Below are 15,340 nucleotides of genomic sequence, written 5' to 3' on the forward strand. Positions count from 1 at the left end.
TTGGCCGGGTGCAAATGCTCACACCTGTAATCCCAGCATTTTGGGAGGCCGAGGTGGGCAGATCACTTGAAGTCAGGAGTTCAAGACCAGCCTGGCCCGCATGGTGAAACCATGTCTACTAAAAATAAAAAATTTAGCTGGGCATGGTGGCAGGCGCCTGTAGTCCCAGCTATTCGGGAAGCTGAGGCAGGAGAATCACTTGAACCCGGGAGGCGGAGGTGGCAGTGACCTGAGATCATACCACTGCAGTCCAGCCTGGGTGACAGAGCCAGACTCCGTCTAAAAAACAAAAAAGTCTTGCTGGTGGTGAAGATGTGAGCGACCTCAAGAAGCTGAGAACGACCCCGGGCCCGCAGCCAGCAAATGGAGACCTCACACAACCACGTGGAGGTGAATGTCAACAACCTGAAGGAGCCTGTAGCCCAGGTCTCCCCTAGGGCCCCTGCTAAAAGCTGAGGCAGCCGACACCCCGATTTCAGCCCTGAGACCTGCAGCAGAGAAGCCACCAAACCCACCTGCTCTTCTAACACGCAGAACTGTGAGATAATAAATGGGTGCTCTTTTGTGGTTGTTATAAAGTGATAGAAAACGAATTAACTAGGAGATGAGAGGAGATGCCAAGTACAGACAATCTGTTAAGAACTTTTGCTGGGATGGGAAGCAGGAAAATGAGGCAGTGGCTGGAAGGGGACAGGGGAGTCAAGGGCTTTTTTTTTTTTTTTTTTGAGACGGAGTCTTGCTCTGCCACCCAGGCTGGAGTGCAGTGGCCGGATCTCAGCTCACTGCAAGCTCCGCCTCCCGGGTTTATGCCATTCTCCTGCCTCAGCCTCCCGAGTAGCTGGGACTACAGGCGCCCGCCTCGTCGCCCGGCTAGTTTTTTGTATTTTTAAGTAGAGACAGGGTTTCACCGTATTAGCCAGGATGGTCTCGATCTCCTGACCTCGTGATCCGCCCGTCTCGGCCTCCCAAAGTGCTGGGATTACAGGCTTGAGCCACCGCGCCCGGCCAAGGGCTTCTTTTTAAGGTGCCTGCCCATGGGAGAGGGATGCTGCAGTGAGAGGAAGCGCCACCCCAGTGTTACATAATTCCACCCTTACAGGACACAGAGGCAGGGGTGCCACATTCATACTTGGGTAGAATGTGTAGATAAAGGCTTGTGGTGGGCCAGGTATGACCTCCCAAGCCAGCTGCGCTGTGTCAACACCTGCAGGTCTTTCTCAGCTTTGGAGCCAAGAAGTCACCTTGCCAGGAGCAGACTCCAACCAATGACTGCAAGGTGAGGGGGGAATGCTGGGTCCCCCTGCAGCAGGGTGAGGGGGGAAATGCCTTGGCTCCCCTGGCCCCGGGGAAGGGACTCTGAGAATGGTTCCTACATGACCTGCTGCCACAGGAACTAGACTGGTAGCACCCCCTTCTCTGCCTCACACCCCTACTCTCCTGCTGGTGTCTCCTGGGATCTTCCCTCAAGCTAACAAATTGGACTTTTTTCTTTTTTGAGGCAGAGTTTCACTCTGTTGCCCACACTGGAGTACGGTGGTACAATCTTGGCTCACTGCAACCTCCGCCTCCCGGGTTCAAGCGATTCTCCTGCCTCAGCCTCTCGAGTAGCTGGGATTACAAGTGTGCGCCACCACGTCGGCTAATTTTTGTATTTTTAGTAGAAGCGGGGTTTCACCCTGTTGGCCAAGCTGGTTTTGAACTCCTGACCTCAGGTGATCCACTTGCCTCGGCCTCCCAAAGTGCTGGGATTACAGGTGTGAGCCATCACATCCAGACAAAATTTGGACTCGAATCCGTTTCAAGTCAACCTCTGGGGGAACCTGGACTATGACACCACTGCTTTTCAACTACCCTAGAGCACCCACCAAGCTCCACTTCTTTTCACAAAGCAGTTGCTCATAATCTCATCACACCCTCGCAACTCCACGAGGCTGAGGGTGGCAGGACAGGTACTTTTTTTTTTTTTTTTTTGAGATGGAGTCTCACTCTGTCCTCTAGGCTGGAGTGCAGTGGCACCATCTCGGCTCACTGCAAGCTCCGCCTCCCAGGTTCACGCCACTTTGCCTCAGCCTACCGAGTAGCTGGGACTACAGGCGTCCGCCACCATGCCTGGCTAATTTTTTCTATTTTCAGTACAGACAGGGTTTCACCATACTAGCTAGGATGGTCTCGATCTCCTGACCTCGTGATCCGCCCGCCTCAGCCTCCCAAAGTGATGGGATTACAGGTGTGAGCCACTACGCCCGGCCAGACAGGTATGTTTTGAGCAAGGCCCAGCCTGAACCCCAATGTGTGTCTCAGGCAGGCCAGGACTCATCAGCCCCTTCTCTCCTCTAGGGTGTCTGGGGTACTGGTAAGTACCAGGGGACCCAGAGATGGAACGTCTGGGCTCACTCATGAACACCCTTTGCAGGCTGGGGCACGGTGGCTCACACCTGTAATCCCAGCACTTTGGGAGGCAGAGGTGGGCAGATCACCTCGAGACCAGCCTGGCCAACATGGCAAAAACCTCGTCTCTACTAAAAACACAAATATTAGTCAGACATGGTGGCGCGTGCCAGCTCCTTGGGAGGCTGAGGCAGGAGAATAGTTGGAACCCGAGGGGCAGAGGCTGCAGTGAGCCGGGCACGTGCCACTGCACTCTAGCCTGGGTGACAGAGCAAAACTGTCTCAAAAAAAAAAAAAAAAAGCAAGAAAAGAAAACAGAACCCAGCAAGCCAGAAAGGGGCCCCGGGCAGCTCCTCAGGTGGCAGAGTCGCCCTTGCGGCAGGGTGAGGCCTCCCCGCGGGCAACCGGACACCGGCGGAACAGGACACAGGACCTAGCCCCGTTCGCTCCAGGATGCAGGGGAGGCCACGCTGCCCTCCACGGCGTACCCAGTCCCTCCCTGAGGGGGCCTCGGAATTCCCGCGGGGCCCAACGGGCCTCACTGGAGTTCCGTTTCCAGACGCCCTGGACCAGGCTGCTCCGGCGCTCAGCCGCCCCCGGAGCTGAGGAGCCGGCGGCTCGGAAAAGGCTGCGCGGGAGGCCGCACCCTCCGGGTCGCGTGGGCTGGGCGTCCGCGGTCTCTCCCGGAGCACCCGCGTCCCGCGGCAACGGCCTCTTCCTAGCCCGCCTCGCCCGCTCCCCGCCCGCCCAGCGGGCCCCGCACGCGCTCCGTCCGCCTCCTCCTTCCGCGCTCGGGGCCAGGACGGCGGCGGGAAGCAGCTTACGAGGACCACTGCAAGGGAGGAGAAGGGCGGCCGGCTCGCAGAGCGCCACGGTCCCAGCGCGAGTCCCCAGCCGCGCTCCGCACGGGCCCTCCAGGAGCAGCACGGCGGCCCGCACAAAGCTTCCCGCGAAACTGACGTCGGTGCGCGCAGGCACCGCCCCCGATCTCGCCCCTCCCCCACGCTCGCCCCGCTCCCCAGAGCGCCGGCGCACTCGCCCTCCTCCCATTGGTTGCTGCGGTGCGGCGCGCTCCGACCGGCGCCGTGCGCGCCTAGCGATTGGCCGAGCGGCGGCGGGCCGGGGGGTGTGTCCCAGGCTGCGCCCCGCCCCTCCGCTCCGCTCGCTGTGGTGCGCGCGGTGGCGGCGGCAGCGGCGGCGGCGCGTGGCAGGTCCGGCGGGCGCGAGGCGGCGGCGGAGGCCCGAGCCCGGCCCAGCCTCGTCCCGCCCGGGGCCCGCCTGGCTGCTACCCCGACCCCGGCTCCGGTCCCGTCCTGCCCCGGCGCGCCGCGGCCTCGCCCCGGCCCCCGCCCGGCGCCTCCCGAGGGAGCGGCGCTGCCGGCCGAGAGCGCAGGCCCGGCCATGACCGACTTCAAATTGGGTATCGTGCGGCTCGGCCGGGTGGCCGGGAAGGTGAGCGGCGCGGAGCCAGCGGCCCGGCCCGTCTCACCCGTCCTGGCCTCCGCGCGGGGCCGGGGGCCGGGGCCGGGGGCGGTTGTGCGGGCGGCGGCCGGGGCGGGGGCGCGGAGCCCGGGATGGGCCCCAGCGGGGCGGGGAACGCTGCGCGGGCCCGGCTGCTGGCCCCGCGCGGGTGCAGCTTCCTCTCGCAGGCCGGCGGGCGCGCACTCTTCGGCTGCGGGGCGCACCTGGCCGCCCTCGGCCCTGCCCTGCCGGAGGTTGAGGCCACGGCCCTGTCCCGAGCCGGGCGCGGAGATGCGTGGCTCGAGCCCGGCCGCGTTCTCCCGGAGCCCTCCCCGTGGTGTCGGGGAGCCGGGGCCTAGCGCGGCGTCCGGGATGCCGGTGCGGCCACACGGTTTAAACACAGCGCCCTTTCCGAGGCAGCGCCACCTCCACACCTCTCGCCGAGGCGGGTCTGGTGTGGGCTCTTCTGTGCCTCCCAGTTCTCAGCATTGCTTCGGGCTCGTTTTAACGCTGCCAGGGGTTGGCCGGGTTAGGCTGAGCCTCAGGCTCAGAGCAGAGAGGAAGAAGCCTGGGCCCTGATGCTGCAGACTCAGGGCCTTCCTCGATTCCTCTTCTTACCTGGCCCCCACGCTCCACGTTTGAGGCAGGGGATTCCATGGCACCTGTGGGCATTGAGGCTTGGCGGTTTCTCGGAGCCACCTGTGCAGCTGCACCAGCCAGGGTCCTTACCCGGATGGGAGCCCTGTTCCCGTCACCAGCGGCTGCAGCTTCTGGTGGGAGAGAGGAGCGGAGGCAGTGTCAGGCGGCGTCAGGTAAAACAGGTTCAGATCCCAGAAGAAAAACTGCCAAGAGGGAGACTGGCCCGTTCTGGGACCTGTTCCTGTTTCCTGCCCCTGCTGCAAGAGCATAGGCAGGGCCTGCTGGGGAGGAGGCTTTTTTCCACCAGGGAAGGGTGGGCTCCCCAGTCAGGTCAGAGACCGCAGACCCCTTCTGATTCCACCACTGATGACAGTGTCATCCCTTACAGCTTTTCTTTGGAACTTTTCAGATGGACAAAAAACTAAAAAGGGCAATTCAATGAGCAGCTCAGCTTAATAAACACACCCTAATCAAAACCTTCTGGGCCTTCTGCCTCAGCCCCGGACCCTCCCTCAGCTCAGTGAAACCGTTTCTGCCTAGGTTTACTGGTGTGTTCAATGTTCGGTGCCACTGTTGGGGTTAGGCCTGCGAGGATGAGGCCTGATACCAGCTCCTCTGGCGCAGATGAAAGTGGTCTGCTGTCTTTTAACCAGTCTGCCTGTGTTTTGGCGTAGACTGCACCACCCCAAATGGTGGAATGAGGCCCCCGTGCGCTGAGCTGTCTTGGTCTGAAGAGGCCTGTGGTTACTTTCCACTTCACAGGAAAATGCAACAGGCTCCTGCCTGTCCTGGTTATAAGGTTACTGCACCTCACGCAGATCTCAAATGTAATGATTTGAAACATGTGGTTAACTTCCAGACCAAATACACGCTGATCGATGAGCAGGACATCCCGCTGGTGGAAAGCTACTCCTTTGAGGTAAGTAAGGATGCCTGTTCCCTCCCTTAATGCTTGTGGTCAGTGCCCAGGAGCGTCAGGAGGAGCGAGCCCTCCTCTGTGCTGCAAGAGCAGGCAGCCCCACAAGTGGACATCTGGGGCTGGCCTGTGAACCCTGAGCCCTCAGCCCCACATGGAGCCGTGGCCCCGCAGAACCTGGCCGTTGCTCCCACTGTGGCCCACGCGGCTTGGCGACACTGGTCTTTCCTCACTTTCACCCCAGCTGTTAGCTCTTCTTGAAAGCAAATGGAATGTTCTCACGTTTGCGATTGTGTCACGTCGACCATGTCTCTTAGCTCGAAGATCTTGTTCCTTAGAGCTTGCCACCTGCTGAGCCTGCCCTAGCAGCCCCTCCTGGCTGCCCAGCTGCCTCTCGTTCTCTGCTCTCATGGGGTCTTCCTGCCTTTTTCCCAGCTTCCGTTCCTGCCACTGAGCTTGGCCTCCCTCACCACACTTTATCTCTGTGCCCCACACATTCACAGTAGTGACTTGTCCAGGGATTTCTCTATCTCACTGCACTGTGGGCTTTTTTTCAGGGTAGGAAAGTGTAGTTGTCTATGTCCATTGTATTTTGCAGAGTTGTTTGTGAGTGTTTCTTGCCTGGATAGGCAGAGTGGTGGTGGGCCATGCTGGCCCCTGGGAGCCATGTGCCTATGGGAGGCTCTGCACTCCCCAGGGTCTCAGGGACAGGCCTGCATTTGTCCCTCTGGCTTGCTTGTTTCACTTGGTTTTTCTAAGAGGGAATTGAAGTGTTGCTGAGAATTGGAGGCTTTGTAACGGCTCTTTCCGTTGTTCCTTCTCAGGCCCGAATGGAAGTGGATGCAGATGGAAACGGTGCTAAGATATTTGCCTATGCCTTTGACAAGAACCGAGGAAGGGGCTCTGGGAGACTCCTTCATGAACTGCTGTGGTGGGTGTTTCCGAGCTGTCTCTGCCCCCCGCCCCTGGGCTCCTGGGTGAGCTCCGATGGCACAGGGCGCCTGGAGGCCCCTGCCCCACGGAGGCCCTGCCTTGCCTTCCCTGAATCTCGCAGTTATTTTTGCGTGCTTTGCCACTAACTCAAGGGAATGAATGATTTGTATATGACGCTTCAAACACCAAGTGGACTTTCTGCTGGAAGCTTGCCCGGGCCTGGCGGCCTGTGGAGGGACGGCAGTTGCTCCCCTTGCTGGGTTTTTGCTGAGCCCCTTGGTGTGCATGGTGGGGACCACTCAGGTGGGGAGCTGTCTCCAGGCCATCTGCTCAGGTGGTTTTGCGTTCCACCCTTGGCTGTCTGTGCTCCGAAGTCCAGGGGCCGGGTCCCCCCTGTATCCCTGTCCTGTTTGGGCACAGATCAGGTGCTTGGGTTTCTCCCAGCAGCTTCCACCTGAGGTGCCCTCCTCCAGAGGAGCAGGGGCCTGATCAGATCACATGGCTGACGTTTCTTCCTGGAGGACTTTGGTGCCTGACCAGAAGTGTCTGTGAGGGTGGGAGGCAGCGATGCAGGGTTAGAATGCAGATTTTGCTGTCTGTTTGTAGGGAGCGGCACCGGGGGGGCGTGGCCCCGGGCTTCCAGGTGGTGCACCTCAACGCTGTGACTGTGGACAATCGCCTGGACAACCTGCAGCTGGTGCCGTGGGGCTGGCGGCCCAAGGCTGAAGAGACCTCCAGCAAACAGAGGTGGGTCTTCTCAGGGCCCGGTGATGCCGGCAGAGGTGCCTTTTGAGGAGGGCCACCTCCAAAGCTCTTGTTTCCAAGAGGGTCTCGTGTTCCTCCTCTGAGCCCTGATGCTTCTGTGTGTTTTGGGACTTTCATTGTTTTTCCCCAAAGTGTGGAATCCTCCTTTTCTTCATGGAAGCGGGAAGGATCTTGGTATGTGTTTTTGCATTGCTCTTCTGGTAACTGGCTCTGGGAACCTTCCTTTAGCTGGCATGACAAAGTGGGGAGAAGGGCTGCCTGCTCCAGGGCAGGGCCAGCACTGGGACTCAGTGTGAGCAGGGCTTCTGCCCCACACCCCGGGAGGCATCAGCCGCCTTTCCTCACCCCAGGATTCCTCCCTTCTCTCCTCACCCCAGGATTCCTTCCTTCTCTCCTCACCCCAGTATTCCTTCCTTCTCTCCTCACCTCAAGATTCTTCTCTCCTCACCCCAGGATTCCTTCCTTCTCTCCTCACCTCAAGATTCCTCCCTTCTCTCCTCACCTCAGGATTCCTCCCTTCTCTCCTCACCTCAGGATTCCTCCCTTCTCTCCTCACCTCAGGATTCCTCCCTTCTCTCCTCACCTCAGGATTCTTCTCTCCTCACCCCAGGATTCCTCCCTTCTTTCCTCACTTCAGGATTCTTCTCTCCTCACCTCACAATTCCTTCCTTCTCACCCCAGGATTCTTCCCTTCTCTGCTTACCTCAGGATTCCTCCCTTCTCTCCTCACCCCAGGATTCCTTCCTTCTCTCCTCACCTCAAGATTCTTGATTCTTCTTTTTTTTTTTTTTTGAGACGGAGTCTGCCTCTGTGGCCCAGGCTGGAGTGCAGTGGCCGGATCTCAGCTCACTGCAAGCTCTGCCTCCCGGGTTTACGCCACTCTCCTGCCTCAGCCTCCCGAGTAGCTGGGACTGCAGGCGCCCGCCACCTCGCCCGGCTAGTTTTTTGTATTTTTTAGTAGAGACAGGGTTTCACCATGTTAGCCAGGATGGTCTCGATCTTCTGACCTCGTGATCTGCCCGTCTCGGCCTCCCAAAGTGCTGGGATTACAGGCGTGAGCCACCGCGCCCGGCCTGCCCCAAGATTCTTCTCTCCTCAACTCAGGATTCCTCCCTTCTGTCCTCACCTCAGGATTCCTTCCTTCTCTGCTCACCTCAGGATTTCTTCCTTCTCTCCTCACCTCAGGATTCCTTTCTGTGCACACAGATGGGTCTTTTTGTTGTGTTCTTTTGCTAAACAGTTTTCCTGAAACAAAGGTTTAAAGCAGAGAATGTGTGGTTCAGGGCTCAGCCCTTGGCCCCCCACTTGCCTGTGATCCTGAAAGCAGTGCTTTGCATGGGCTTCCCACGTGGGAAGGCAGTTCCTGCTGGCCCTAGAACCAGCCAGGCTGTGAACTTCACGGAGCCCTTGGGAAGAGCTGAGGGACCAGCAGGATGGGGGTTGGGAACCCAGTTGAGCCAGGGAGTCCCCAGCCACACACGCTTCGCTGACATGTTTCCCGGTCGCCCTGGGGCTTCTGGGCATGTCCTCAAGCCTCTGGGCAGCCTTTCCTGGCGCAAGCAGTGCGAACTGCCCTAGCAGATGGTTGTTAGCAACGCTGGTAAGGTTTAGTGTTTGGGCTTGGTGATGGTTGGTGGCTGTGGGTAGAACCTTTGCAGTTGTTACCTCAGAGTCATGCTAGAGCCCCGTGCAGCCAAGTTGGAAACAGTGGGAGCACCTGAGACACTGGTTGGTGATGTGGGGACAGTCTGCAGGTCTCCAAAATGCCACCCCCAAACTGCTGTTCCTGCCACCCTGGAGGGAGTCCTGCCAGTCCGCCCATCCCCTCCTCACTGGGCCTCTCAGGATGAAGGCAGAGCCTGCAGTGTCTTTTGTTCTTGTTGGGCTAGTGGTTTTGTTTCCTGCTCTGTTTATTTCATGTAATTAACTAATTTTACAGATGGGTCTCACTATGTTGCCCAGGCTGGTCTCAAACTCCTGGCTTCAGGGAATCCTCCTACCTCAGCACTTTTTTTTTTTTTTTTTTGAGACAGAGTTTGGCTCCATCGCCCAGGCTGGAGTGCAGTGGTGCAATCTTGGCTTGCTGCAGCTTGTGCCTGCCTGGTTCAAGCAATTCTGCCTCAGCCTTCCTAGTAGCTGGGACTACAGGTGCCCGCCACCATGCCTGGCTAATGTTTGTATTTTTAGTAGAGACAGGATTTCGCCATGTTGGCCAGGCTGTCTTGAACTCCTGACCTCAGGTGATCCGCCTGCCTCAGCCTTCCAAAGTGCTGGGATTACAGGTGTGAGCCACTGCGCCTGGCCCCGCCTCAGCCTTTTGAGTAGCTGAGATAACAGGTGTGCACCACCATGCCTGGTCCCTGCTCTAATACTAGAGTTTTGACCCTTCTCTCATACTGCTTGTGAGTGACGCCAATTCTCTTAGGATTGTTGGATGGGATTTTTTTCTTTCGGGGATAATGTTAGCTGGAACTTTGGGTTGCAAGAAACAGAAACAGCTCAATTTGGCTGAAACAAAAAATAGGGTACGTTTTGGTATCCTGACTGAAATGTGGAGAGCCAGGGATGCTGCTGCCTCCAGCTCTGCGCCCCCACTCTCAGCTCCTCTCCAAGAGGCGGCATGGACACTACCCAGCACCTGTGGAGTGAAGCAGGCACCCTGTTCTGGTGGTGTCTGGGGAAGCCCTGGGATGAACTGTAGTTAGCTTGCTTTGAATCACTCTTTTTTTTTTTTTTTTTTTTTTTTGAGACGGAGCCTGGCTCTGTCGCCCAGGCTGGAGTGCAGTGGCCGGATCTCAGCTCACTGCAAGCTCCGCCTCCCGGGTTTACGCCGTTCTCCTGCCTCAGCCTCCCGAGTAGCTGGGACTACAGGCGCCCGCCACCTCGCCCGGCTAGTTTTTTGTATTCTTTAGTAGAGACGGGGTTTCACCGTGTTAGCCAGGATGGTCTCGATCTCCTGACCTCGTGATCCGCCCGTCTCGGACTCCCAAAGTGCTGGGATTACAGGCTTGAGCCACCGCGCCCGGCCTGAATCACTTTTCTGCATGAAGTCAGAGTTGTGTCATCCACGGGAAGGGGAAGGAGTGCGTGGCAGGCAAAGCAGCATCCGTAGCATCTCCTCCTGCGTTGTCCCACATTGATACATGCTCAATGTTGATGCTGGGATGGGCCCTCCCCAACTCCACAAGTTCCCCCACTGCCCACCACTCCACCAGGCGATGCCGTCTGTCCCTGCCCTGGTACGGGTCATCTCAGCCAGTTCTCAACAAGACTCAGGGTCCGGCCAGCCTGTAACTGAATGTTACCTTGAATCCTCTCAGCACCCTTCATAGTCAGGAGAGGAGATAACTGCCGTTAAGAACAGCTGTTTGGAAAGGGGATGTTGGGCTGATGCTCCTGGTCGGCCCATTCTCCGTGGGCACGGCAGGATGAGTTGCGCTGAGGCTGCTGCCTTATACAACTCCCTGCTGCAGGAGGTGGGCCTGCGGTGGCTCAGGACTGATCAGGCTCGGCCATCTTTGGTTTGCCAACATGGGGTTTTAGAACCCAGCAGGTATTGGGCCTCTTGTGCAGGATCAGCACCCCAGGCCACAAGCAGAAGTCAGCTAGCCAGTGTGGGTCTGACATCCTGAATGGCTGGGTGCTGTGCATCCTTCTGGATCCCAGTTGGTGGCCTCCCTGTGGTCTGGCTCTTTGTGGTGGGGTCACCCTGTCTTTGTCAGGCCTGGGCTGTTGCTCTGCTTTCCTGGCACTGTGTCAGCTCAGCCCCACAAAAGGGGCCTGTTGGCAAAGGGGTGTTTTCCTTTTCTGTCTTCAGAAGCCAGCAGTGTCTGAAACTTGCCTCTGTCTGGTGGGACCTCACTAACATCTTCCCATGTCCTGATCCTTCCACTTTTTTTTTTTTTTTTGAGACGGAGTCGCCCAGGCTGGAGTGCAGTGGCCGGATCTCAGCTCACTGCAAGCTCCGCCTCCCGGGTTCACGCCATTCTCCCGCCTCAGCCTCCCCAGTAGCTGGGACTGCAGGCGCCTGCCACCTCGCCCGGCTAGTTTTCTGTATTTTTTTTTTTTTTTTAAGTAGAGACGGGGTTTCACCATGTTAGCCAGGATGGTCTCGATCTCCTGACCTTGTGATCCGCCCGTCTCGGCCTCCCAAAGTGCTGGGATTACAGGCTTGAGCCACCGCGCCCAGCCGATCCTTCCACCTTTTAACCAAGTCTCCTCAGGGTCTGGCCTCAGAGAACAGGTTTGTTGGGGTGGTTTATGCAGCTCCTTTACTCTGTGATGCAGCAGGGCTGGGGCTGCCCACACTTGCCTCTGAGCAGCCAGTGCTTGCTCCGGGGCCTGTTCTGTACAACACGTGTACAGATGGACATAGGGCAGCTCCCGGCATGGAAAGGGAGGTGGACCGACGGGGCAGTAATGGGCACCTCTGCAGGTCAAGGGCAAGGAGAGGGGCTGCCTTATTTGCGCAGGGGCCTGACGTGGGCCCTGCCTCCTGCCTACTGTGTGCCTGTCAGTCCCAGGTGCTGGGGACAGGGTGACAGATGAGGCGGTGCTTATGGGTGAGTGGGAAGACGAGACACAATATTTACTGTCAGGTGGTGAAAAGGACAGGCAGCAGGGATGCACAGAGGAGACTGGAATTCGGGCCGGGTGTCTGGGCAGGATGGCACTCTCTGGAGTCATCACATCACCCGCCGTGTGCTGGCCCCATTTGGCCAGAGTGCACTGAAGTGTCTGCTTCTTTCTTTAAGGGAGCAAAGCTTGTATTGGCTTGCAATTCAGCAGCTGCCTACAGACCCTATAGAAGAACAGTTTCCTGTCCTAAATGTGACCCGGTACTATAATGCCAACGGGGATGTAGTGGAAGAGGAGGAGAATTCTTGTACCTACTACGAGTGCCACTACCCTCCCTGCACGGTGATTGAGAAGCAGGTGGGTGTGCTGCAGTGCAGCCTGGTCCTTGGCACCTCTACCCTGTAGCCCAGCCTTGGTTTGGGGTCTTGCCCTCCCACTGCAGGGCCCCATTCCCCAGAGACCACTTGGGCTTTTCCACCAGGGTGGTCTCTCTTTGCCCTTGTGCTGGCCTGACCAGGGCCCAGGCCCTCCAGCCTTGGTACATGGTGTTTTGCTGGGTCCGTCCGATTGTCCGTGCGGTGCCGTCTTTGCCCCACACTGCATCCCAGGCATGACGGTGAAGCCACAAGTGTTCTGTATTTCAGCTCCGGGAGTTCAACATCTGTGGGCGCTGCCAGGTGGCCCGGTACTGTGGCTCCCAGTGCCAGCAGAAGGACTGGCCAGCCCACAAGAAGCACTGTCGGGAGAGGAAGCGTCCCTTCCAGCATGAGCTTGAGCCAGAGCGATGACGGGCGGGAGAGCCGCACACACTCGCAGCCCCCGGGCTCTACCCTGGGCACAGCAGAGACAGACTGGTGGTTGAACCTGGAGGTGCCAGAAAAGCCAGCTGCGGGCCCAGGACAACCGCCGTGAGACTCCCGATGTCACAGGCAGTCTGTGTGGTTATAGCGCCCCTCAGTGTTCATCTCCAGCAGAGACAACGAAGGAGGCTCCCACCAGGACGGTTCTCATTATTTATATGTTAATATGTTTGTAAACTCATGTACAGTTTTTTTGGGGGGGAGGCAATGGGAAGGGTAGAAATTACAAATAGAATCATTTGCTGTAACCCTCGAATGGCAAAGGGTCAGGCCCCGTGTCTAAAACTGTCCTGTCGCTGAAGCTTCTCCCCGGGCCGCGGGGGCCCCGGGAGCACAGCCCGCACAGGAGTTGTGTCCACAAAGGCAAAGTAAAGGGGTAGAATCATCCGGCGTCTCGGACATTCTCTGCTCCACGTCCCTCTTGTGCTGCTTAGGGTGAGGTCATCTTGAGTGGAGCCGAATCCCTGTGGGTGAGGGCAGGAGGACCCGCCCTTGCTCCTGGTGGGCCCTTCGGAGGAGCAGGTGAACTCAAAACTTCCTGAGTCCAGCAGTGAGCGTGAGTGAGACTCTGTCCTTGTCTTGCGGCAGGACTGGTGCGGGTGCTAAGTCAGCTGCCCACTGTTTCATTGGGAGTGGGATGTTGTAGCCCCTGACATTGGTTAGTTCTTGCCTGATTTATGCGTGAAGTGGCTGGCAGCTCAGCAGTGACAGCTTCTGCCCAGAAGAATCCACAGGGCATGTTCAGCAGGCCTGCTGCAGACAGTGGAGAGGGCTGGCCAGCCAGGGTGAGGTGAGGGCCTCACTTCTCCATCCCTCTGCAGGGCTGTGGCTTCCAGGATAGCCCTCCCTCCTTGGGGAGCCCCAGGTGTCTGGGGCTGGTCAGCATCTTGTACCCATAGAGCTGCCCCAGGGAAACATGCCAGGCTGCGTGGCTGGGATCCTGCCTGTCTCCAGGTGCGCCCAGCCAGAGGCCTTGCTTCTTGGGAGCTGAAAGCCTGGCCAGTCCGACTCTGACCTGTCTGGTCTGGTCCGGTCCAACCCTGTGTTGGTCCCGCAGGTTCCTGTTACACTTTCCCCTCTTGAGGCTCCACTGCCACGTTCCAGGACGCCCTGTGTGTTCTCATTGCTGTTCCTGGCTGGGCTGGCGTTTTGTCTGTAAGCAAAACTTCCAGTAGCTTCTCTGGCAGTACCCTGGAGGCTCCTGAAGAACAGGCCTGCTGAAAATGGGTGATAGCAACAAACTCTGCAGGATTTCCTGGAGTTGAGAGAACTGCATGTGCCCACATCAGGCCCTGAGAAGTCCCCTTTGCTGCTGTGAAGGTCGGGGGCATTTTTTGCTGAGTAAGTGAAAGCTGTCAGGGAGGGGGACATATGTGTCCCTAGAGATGGTGGGTCAGCAGGTTGGGGTTTGGGGCAGTCTTCAGGCCTGGAGCCCTGAGTGCCTTCAGGCAGCTGCTTTCAGGTGGAGTCTGCGGATAGGCACGGTGTGCGGGTGTCCCTTTGCCTGCATCTAGGGAAGTGGCCATGTTATCCCTTGACCAGCAGGGCTGCCTTATTTGGCAGTCATTCATCAGAAAAATGCACCGAAAGAAGCGCCCAGGGCCTCCCACCTGTGAGACACCATGCTGGGGAAGGGGCGGTGCAGGTTCTAGGTTTGCATGTGGCAGCTCCTCCAGGCCTCACCCCAGCAGGTGGCACCGTGAGGGTGGGATGGGCCCCACCACTGCTTCCCTCTCATCTGATACCCAGTCCTCTGGTCGTCTTTCCCCTTCTGTGGCCCCGACTTCTTGGTCTTCGTAGCCGGGTATCTAAGACATTCTATGAGGACATCCAGATGGCTGCATTGTGGGGCTGCTTCTGTGAAGCTTGTTTGGAGCGTGGTGCGTTGGGATGCTTCACCTCGCCACTCTCCCTCCCACGTAGATGTGTGTGGTTGAGGCCCTTTTGGAACGCCCTGCTGCCTTCCTGGCCAGCCTTTTCTGCGCCTGTCTCTGCTGCGGTCTGAGCTGTTGGCTCTCCGCCGTGTCTTTCGCCACAGCCCTGCTTGAAGCCCTGAGGCTGAATACCCAGGCACCCATATATTTCAGTCAAGTCCGTCTTAGCTTCCCGGAGCTGCTCCAACAAAGTAGCAAGAGCCATGCAGCCTGAAGCAGCAGGAATTCACGCTCTAGGTTCTGGAGGCTGAAGTCTCTGGTGAAGGCGCAGGCAAGGGCCCTCAGGTGCGGATGCCTCCTCCCAGCCAGGGGCCTGGCCTGCCTCCCTGTGGTCTGCACAGCGACGGCCCTGCAAGTCTTCTGCATCAGCTTTCCCTTCTGCAGACTCCAGCTCCTCTGGGTCAAGGCCTACGCCATGACCTCATTTTAACCCAGCTGCTTCTGAGAGCCCCTGTTTGCTAATGAGGATGTGCTCTGAGGTGCTGGGGTCTTCAGTCCATTGTTTTTTGGGGGCACAGTTCAACCTGTAAGGGCCCGAGGGGTTCTTCCTGCCCGCTGCACATATTCAGACCATGGACTGCAGTAAAGAAATAAAGTTTAGGGCCGGATGCAGTGGCTCACGCCTGTAATCCCAGCACTTTGGGAGGCCGAGGCGGGTGGATCACAAGGTCAGAAGGTCGAGACCATCCTGGCTAACACGGTGAAACCCCGTCTCTACTAAAAATACAAAAAATAGCTGGGCATCGTGGCACATGCCTGTAGTCCCAGCTACTCAGGAGGCTGAGGCAGGAGAACGGCTTAAACCCGGGAGGCGGAGCTTGCAGTGAACTGAGATCGCGCCACTGCACTCCAGCCTGGGCGACAGA

General features: G+C 58.2%; 1 protein-coding gene across 2 annotated transcripts; it reads left to right on the forward strand.

Annotated features, from left to right (window-relative positions):
• Positions 1-3,549: 3,549 nt before the first annotated feature.
• ZMYND19 (zinc finger MYND-type containing 19) lies at positions 3,550-12,931 on the forward strand. 2 transcript variants are annotated; one of them, XM_033238355.1, is made up of 7 exons: positions 3,732-3,840; positions 4,493-4,661; positions 5,348-5,407; positions 6,229-6,335; positions 6,944-7,084; positions 11,857-12,037; positions 12,325-12,931. In XM_033238355.1, exons 4-7 carry the CDS (start codon positions 6,235-6,237, stop codon positions 12,466-12,468), a joined length of 567 nt encoding a protein of 188 aa, XP_033094246.1. In that variant the 5' UTR covers positions 3,732-3,840; positions 4,493-4,661; positions 5,348-5,407; positions 6,229-6,234; the 3' UTR covers positions 12,469-12,931. The 2 variants fall into 2 exon arrangements, with proteins under 2 accessions (XP_033094245.1, XP_033094246.1); XM_033238354.1 differs by lacking the exon at positions 4,493-4,661 and having other exon boundaries at positions 3,550-3,840.
• Positions 12,932-15,340: the final 2,409 nt, after the last annotated feature.

Source organism: Trachypithecus francoisi, unplaced genomic scaffold (genome assembly GCF_009764315.1).
Source record: "Trachypithecus francoisi isolate TF-2019V2 unplaced genomic scaffold, Tfra_2.0 Lachesis_group16, whole genome shotgun sequence".
Taxonomy (NCBI): Eukaryota; Metazoa; Chordata; class Mammalia; order Primates; family Cercopithecidae; genus Trachypithecus; species Trachypithecus francoisi.